General features: G+C 35.4%; 1 protein-coding gene across 2 annotated transcripts in view; it reads left to right on the forward strand.

Moving 5' to 3' along the window:
* Positions 1-8,102, forward strand: part of unkl (unk like zinc finger) — a 30,296-nt gene extending 22,194 nt beyond the window's left edge. For both annotated transcript variants that reach the window (XM_034189517.1, XM_034189515.1), the window contains 3 exons: positions 1,381-1,568; positions 1,651-1,908; positions 2,080-8,102. In XM_034189517.1, coding sequence (XP_034045408.1) covers positions 1,381-1,568; positions 1,651-1,908; positions 2,080-2,235 — 602 coding nt within the window. In that variant the 3' untranslated portion in view covers positions 2,236-8,102. The remainder of the gene's footprint in view (positions 1-1,380; positions 1,569-1,650; positions 1,909-2,079) is intronic.
* The last annotated feature ends 275 nt before the right edge of the window (positions 8,103-8,377 follow it).

An 8,377-nucleotide genomic window follows, 5' to 3' on the forward strand; every position in this document is an offset into this window, starting at 1 on the left:
TCTTTATGGAAGTGGGGGGAGGGTGTTAGTGTTTTACTTTGTAATCGTGATAGTCACTGAGTTTTAAAAATATCTGTCGCAAACTGTTAATTTTCTTACAACATCGTGCAAGTTTTAGGAGTCTGCGGACACTGATCTGTGTGTTACAGATACAAATGAGTCTCCTCGGAGTTGCGGAGGAGAAAAAAGCCTGGCTGTTGCGACAGTTGTCATAAAGCGGGACTGGTTGGTTGCTGCGGCGATGCTGTGTGGCTCCTGTGCAACGTTTAAGTTAAACGTAGCATGTGGACACCGCAAACCTTTAGAGCTCTAAAGTTTTTAAAAGAATTGTGCAGCACGTCTGTGTCATGGACCAACGTCGGACAGAGAGAAGATGGCGAGAAAGACAGTTTGAAAAAGTCTGATAAGGACAAGAATCCGTGGAATTGTCACTAGCTTCATCAACACAGATGAAATGGGAAAACTGTGCCTTCAGGAAACACGGTAAGAATTTTTCTCTTTCTGGAAAATAAACATTGTGCTGTTCAAACAGGATTTTAGACAAGATTATGTGACTTTTTCATTAATCTGGACTTTCTTTCATTGGAAAAAAAGACTGGCTTTGAATGGATTTACATGAATTTACACAAGAATATAAATTAGTTTTTACTAATGTAAACTTTTTTCGTGGGAAAAAGACACTTTGGTGTTTGATGGATCTACAGGAATTTACACATAAATATGTTGCTTTTTTACTGTAAGGTATGTTATTGATATTTTACCATGATTTTCAAAATTTTCTACAAGCTTTAGCTGTGGTTTTTGAAATACTTTTAACAGTCTTTTCAGTCTTCATGAATTTCATGTAGGTTAATTGTTCTGAGTTAATGCATAATTTGGTTTACAATTAAAAGGAAAATCATTCCAGGTCCTACTTCCACATCATATTCTGTTATTTCAACATGATCACCTGCTGGTTCAAATGAAAGGTTGAAGACAGGGTCATTTATATATGCACCAATTTTGAGATTTTTTTTTTGTTCCAGATGCTGAAAATGTATCATTAGATAAAAAATTATTTTACTTTCTGGGATCCCACAGGGCCCGAGACCCCGGCTCCTGAGGGCCTATGCCCCCCAGACCCCCTGCAAATTTTCCTCGGATTTCACAATTTTCATTTCAAAGCCCTGGTTCATGTCTGGGTGTGCACGCGCTGTTACGGGGCAAAAGAACAGATGTTCATTTCCACAGCAGAGTAACAACGTGAACGGAAAACATATAGTCATATCTATTACTTTAAATTTTATTTTTGATTTGCATCAGTTTTTTTTTTTTTTGGCCCTTATTGTCTATGATTTATTTTGAGATTCATGTATTTATTTTAACTTGCACTGTATTCAGGATTGAATGGAGGAGCCAACAACATATGGGACTTTGTAAGTGGCAACTTTTCACCGAGTCCGTCTCCAGTTTTTAGCAGCTTGACCTCGACAGCCAGCACTGCTGATCTGGCCCGACTTTTTCGTGAGCTGGATGAGGCCAAGAGGAAGATCAAACAGTGGGAGGAGGCCTGGCATCAAGTCAAACAAGTCAGTATTTTTTACTTGAGGTATGTCATTCATTTAGGTGGACTACAAGATTTTGTTTCGTGACCTGTTTTGGCTGTTTTAGGCGTGTGAAGCCTGCCAGAAAGATGCTCACGAAGCAAAGGAACAAGCAAAAACAGCCGAGGCAGAGCGGCAACTGGCCGAACAGAAATGGGAGGAAACTAATCGCAAGCTGAAGGAGCTCCAAGCAGACTTTGACATGCTTTGCCGCACCCCTGGAACGCCTCTTCTACGTAGCTACGGAGAGCTGGACCAGCTCCCCTTGTCAAAGCTTCACTCCATCCAAAGTCAGCTGCGTAATGACCTAGACCTTATAGACGGGGTAAGGCAGACTAGAACACACACAGCATTTCATTTGTAGCGTCGGCACGGTTTTGCAAGGCTTAATCAGGCTACCATTCAAATCTGCATTTGGCAACAAGCATGTTAATTAAGTCTGCATGAACTGTTTCCCTAAGTTGCAGCTGATATTCATTCTCTTCTCCCCCAACAGGTTATATATCAGCTTCAGTCAAAGAAATGTATAGTTTGCCAAAAGCATGATCGTTGCGTTTTTCTGCAGCCTTGCCAACATTATGTACTGTGTGAGAACTGTGCACCTAGTAAAACAGAATGTCCCTACTGTAGAACAAAAATATTAAAGTGGTGATGTACAATAACTTAAGGTACTATTTAAAGAATTAGCCCTTGAAAAACTACTACATATTACAGTTTCTATCTCGCAGTGTCTGTTTTATACAGTGATTGAAATAACTTGGAGCTGAATGATGTTTGACTGAAGATCCATATATTATCATTTTTTGTTGGGGGGGTTGGGGGAGGTGGTTGCTCATTTTATGTGCACTTCACTTGTGATGTGCGGATAACTTAATGAAAAGCCACACATTTAAAAGCACATCATGACTCCAGTCTTAAATCTAAAATTAAAAATAAATAAATAAAAATTAAATCTAGACTTTGGCTAAAAGATGCATGTACTCACATTTCTATACTTTAAAGCAAATATGCATTGTCAGGTCTGCATGGAAGGTCTTGAAGTACTTTCGAATAGAGCACTGAAACAAGTGTAACTGATTGATTTATTTTATTAATTTTTGTTGTTTATCCACCCACACATACTGCACTTTTGAATCAGTGTGTTTCAATCTCTGAGCGCCTAAAATGGCATTAACGTTACCTCATGCACTTAATCAAGGATGCCTGAATGAACGCTTTAACGCAGGTTAACTTAAAACTTTGAGGTAAAAATGTTTTTACACACCAAGTCTGTTCTCGCTTGACATTTTTTTAACTCAAACCTTTGAGAAAATACTGTAGATGCTTGTATAATGCAAGTGGATTTTATTTTGATGTCTGCAAATTGAGAGTTAATTTCACAGTAACTTTAATAAGCGAGATGAAACAAACAAAAACAAAAATGTGGCTTGTCATTGTTAAACTGTACTTAAGGTTTTCCATCCAAGGCGGTGGTAGGGCCTCCAGCTCTGTGCAAGAAAACTAGTCTGGTGTCTTGAACATAAAATGAGCAAAAATCTAAAGGTGATTGTTCTTTAATTAAAGAGGAATACTTCTAGATATGTTTAGGCCATTTGATATCGGCTGTGGCAGCAAATAAAAATGGGGGTAAGAGCAGCGGAATCATTATCAGATTGCAAAGTCAACGCTGCCATTGATCCAGATTATAATTTTTTGTGACGGCCTACATTGTCAAGCCCTTCAGACTGACAGCTGCAAGCAGAAACGAGAGCGATGAGCATCCAGAAATAGTTAAATGGGTCTCTGTCTGCTCAGCGCTACTTCACCAGAAAGCACAACAGCCTTCGCAAAGTGGATAAACTGTTGCAGAACATCTCACTATCATCAAAGATATCCTCATACAGTAGAAACTAAATTATTTTTAAAGTACTTATATCAATTGAGGTATTAAATCTGTTTACAGTTTGCATGTCTAAACAACACACTGTAATACAGACTAACCAATGAAATGAAACGTAGCAATATTGTACTACTTCAGTGTACCTCTTTAAATAAAGCTCTAAATTTCAAATCCAGAAATCGTTTTTTAAAAAGTAACAGTCAAATCATTGTTTTGACCGACTTTCTGAAGTAGTTTGAGCTCTTATAAAAGCACTTTGTTGAACTGGGACTTTATTAAAGGGTGTATAGAAATTTGCTTTAAGCTGCTGTGTAGGTATTCTCTTTTTTCTAAATTTATACTTTTTATTTTTAACATAAGCTAATGTCTGAGGCTTTTGTGTGTACTGTGAAATATAATTTGAATATTTCAATGTCTCCTGTTGATAAATTGTGGCATGGTTCTACATATTAAGATTTCATATTTTCTTTCCTAGTTAGATTTATAAAAAAAATTCAATCAAACAAATGCAAATTTTAAAATGCATTTTAGACATAACCAGCAGCTGTAATATCAGTAAGGCACATGCTACATGTTAAAGTTGTTATTCAATCTGTTTTGTTTTTGTATACTGGTAAATTTATATTGCATAGTCCTTAGAAAAGCATGTTTTTGCTAAAAATCTGAAGTTTTTTTTTTTTTTTGTAGGAATCTAGCCTGTTGACCTTGTCTAGAACATATCGGCCTCTAACTCTGAAGTGCCTTGCCTTAGATTAAAAGTTGTGTGTCATTGCCAGAGCAAACACTGGTCAGTCGAAGCTTGTGTACAGGTTTCTTCAAAAATGTCTTGTTTAAATTAGCAGATGTGTTGACACACCCATGTTCGTATTTGTGTATATATGCCCGTGTATTATGCCCCAAGTTCATGAAGTATTCCTTCAGAGGATAACTAGTGACCACAGAACACTGTTAGTGCTTGTGTCCTGACTTTAGCATTCAGCTCAACTGAAATTAGTTGGCAAAAGAAGGCGGATGTGCGCGTTGGAGCCCCTTCTAACTAACGCTGACATAAAACGCGAGCAGCCTTCTTGTTCCCTCAACCGCCCACTAACTCATTCTTCTGTCATGGTGCTCTTTTGGTGCAGCTTCAATTTTTTTTTTTTTTCTTTTCTTTTCAAAATAAGGTTTTTGTAGTTGATCACTTGGGAGGAAGCAAACATTGAACTCATGCTTTTTTTCCCTTTTCTTTTGTACGGCAACATCTAAAATGCTTGTTACAGTTCAGAAACTTTTGGTTTTTGTTGCCCTAATTTTGCAGTGAATGAAGAATTCTGTAATTCATATGTAACTTGGTGTTTGCATAACATTTGAGCTTAGGTTAAAAGAAATGACCTTCTACTGTGTTATTTTATTCTTTTCTTTTTTTTTTGCTTTAAACTCTGTAGAAAATTGTATATCTCCAGGTACACCATTAGTTACTCTGTAATTAAGGGAAAATGTTGTTTACATTCTCATAAATGACAATTACGTAACTCAGAGGAAAACAAATATATTCCAGAAAGCTTATGGTATTTTAGCATCTTCATGATTTATATTATGGAATAAAAGGCAGACTAAACACCTCCGGTATTGCGTGTTATGCGATATAACAACCAGCTACAAAAACAATATATATATATGAGAGAGAGAGAGAGAGATGTATTCGCACTGTGTCACACTGCCAGAATATTTGTATCAAGTCGTTAGTGTAGTAAAGGCTTAACAACTTCTGCAAGCTTTGCTGCTACTGGAAAAAAGGTATTAATGTAGTTTCTTGTAATACACGTAGATGTTTGAATGTTGTGCATCCACAGCTTAGATTTAAAAACAAAACAAAAAATGAAAAAAAAAAATTCTGCATCTAATTTGATGAATCCTTTTTTGGGTCAAACATCCTTTTGAATCTAACTTTAGTGCTTGTATAATTCACTTAGAATGATGTCACAGGCCCGTCCTGCTGTAGGTTGTCCATTTTGAGTAGAATAGGTGGTGTATTTTTGATGCATTTCTTTCTTTCTTGCCACCTGACACCGGAAACGGTGTACAATGCAGTTAAAGTTATAGTTATTCTTATATCACATAAGGGGTGGGGGGTGTTCCTGTGAAGCCACCTAATTAAATGATGTCTAGTGTAAAAATAAAAAAAAACGAAGTGTTGTCGCAGTGTTCTGAAGGGACATTTCATCCTTGAAATGAACTCTTTATAGACAGATCAGCCTGTAGCTCCGAACGCTCGTTTCCTAATCTACAAAGGTCCACAGCCAGAACCCTGCTTAAGACACTTTTAAGTCTTACTACCGATAAAGATTTTCAGGCAAATACTCTGTCTGCATTTCATTTTCAGAAAAACAGGTGCTTCATTTCTTTGAGGCACAACAGAGAAATCCTACATTTTATAGGACAATAATACTGTTTCTAATTAGTTTATATATTTTTCATCTTTTAGTCTTACAGGGGCATGTTGGACAGAACTATGCTAACAGCTTTTGCTCGACACTAACGGACATGAATCCATTTTTGCAGTTTTACCAAAGACTTGTACTGTTAATTTGTTTCGTATTAGATTTCATCATTCATTTGATCTCAAACGGCAACCTAATTTGTTTTATTTTAATCACCTTGTACCTTAAATAGCTAATGTTTATTATTCGTAATTAATGACATCTTTTCTATCGGACATTAGCTGTAGTGAATTGATAGACAAATGATCAAAAGCATGCATGTCAGATGCTTACAAACTGTATTTGTACGTTGGATTTTGTGTTGAGCATACATTTGACGTTTTTGGTAGATTTGTGCAATCGTGGCTAGCATACGCTGACCATAAGCGAGCATTCCTTGTCAGTTTTGTCTACAGTGAAGGAATGTCAAAGGGTGACATTTGTGCTTCTGATGTGGCCATATAAACTTCACGACAGTACTGTTTTGAAGTTCTTTTTCTTGGATTTTTTTTGCTTAACATAATTTCAAGTACTTTGGAAACTGATGGTTGTGCATTGTATGCTGTTTAAAATAGGCCTACAGTGACCGTATGGTGCTTCTTATTTTTTTTCTTTCTTTCTTTCTATGTAACTTTTCCATTTCTTAAAGCTGTGGTCCAAATTATTAATTTTTTAATGTATTAAAAAAGTATAGCAAGGTGATTATTGTAAAAATAATAATTTAAATTAAAAAAAATGGCATATACAGACATAGTTAAAACTAAATTGGGATAATTTAGTGGCCTACTTCCCCCAATTTTTCTAACGACAAATGAAATGATTGTTCATTTGATAAGCACAGTTTATATTTGTTCAGTTTTGTTCAATTTCACACAATAACAGACTAGTCACACTTTTCAAGTACATCTGTGCCTTTCTCCGATGATCTAATTTTGATTGGTGTTAGAAGAATATTGTCCCACGTGTTCACTTGATCAATGATAAAATGCAAAGTGCTTAATTAGAATCAAAAATTCCAGTGCCTTACAATACTTTTGTGGACCACCATGTGATTGTTTTAGTATTCTCTGCAGTCAGGCCACTTGAGTGGGCGTCTAATCAGATGAGAATTGCTTTACTAATTCCACAGGATGGAGTAGACTGAAAGTGATCATTAATCGTTGTCTGTATTTGCCATAACATTTAAAGAAACAGAGCAATACGTCTCGTTGAACACAATTCTGTCTGGCACCATTTGGCACCAAAACTCAAATTGTTTGTAACAAAAAGTAAATAAATAAAAGCACCAAATAGGAAGATCTTTGTAAATGAACTGTAACAGGTGTATTATTTTTGCTCTGCATTGGAATAGTTTAATCTATTTTGCATTATTGTTAGTTGTGTTGTCTTTTTTTTGTTTTTAATATTATGAAAATGGAGCCTGAAAATTTATGCAATCTTGTAAATGTATATGATGTATGGAACTGTTCAGATTAAGTTAAAAAAAAAAAAAAACACACAGCAAGTGTTGTCAAATGTTTAAAAAAAATCTGAATGTGGAGCCGTTTGTTCCATATACTTTGGAAAATTTCAGTAGAAATGTTATTTTAACATTGAAGCCCTGAAATATTGAATGTATTGTTATAAATTAGATATTCAATTAATAGGTCACTGGAATATTATGGAGCGCAGTTAATTCATTATGATGTAGCATCTAGTTGTGAACTGCTATTCAATAAAAATTATTAGAACTAAAACCAATGCAACTTTCCATATTTCTGTGTCAGCGTTATAAGGAAAATGTATTTTGGACAAGATGATAGTGGTTTAATAGACAATGTGTTAAAGCTGCATTTTGAAAATTTACTTAATGTCAGTAGATGCAGACATTAAAAAAAAAAAAAAAAAAAATGTCCCCATTATTTTGTGGAGAGCTGTATGACTATGTAGGAGATTCTCATCTGCTAATCGTAGAAGTTACTCTGTTGGTATATTGATAAATTTTGTGTTGTGAACACAAAAACAGGTGCAAGTCTTTTTAGAATAGATTTTTTTTCTACATTGAGGATTGTGTACTGCATATTTTCTGTAGTGTTACTAGTTTTAGTGTGTTAAATTGTTACACTACAATTATGCAATGGTTTACAGAGTTCACAAAATTATTTTATCATCTTGAGAATTAAAATAATTTTTCATCTGAAATGTGTCCATACATATTTTCTCAGAACAACTTACAGATTAGAACTATTGCCATTTTATTTATTTATTGGTGGTGGTGGTGGTGGGGGGGCGCTATGATTGCATTCTTTAAGATTAGTTGATCTGAAACAGGAATTGTGAATTAAGTGTTGTATAATGACTTGGCAGCTGTTTTTATTCCAACATGTTCACACATTTAGAATACAACTAGTTTTTCGAATAACAACAAATTAATGCTTTGGCTCGTTAGTGGGGAAAATTAGGCATGCAGCCAAAAG

Source organism: Thalassophryne amazonica, chromosome 16, assembly GCF_902500255.1.
Source record: "Thalassophryne amazonica chromosome 16, fThaAma1.1, whole genome shotgun sequence".
Taxonomy (NCBI): domain Eukaryota; kingdom Metazoa; phylum Chordata; class Actinopteri; order Batrachoidiformes; family Batrachoididae; genus Thalassophryne; species Thalassophryne amazonica.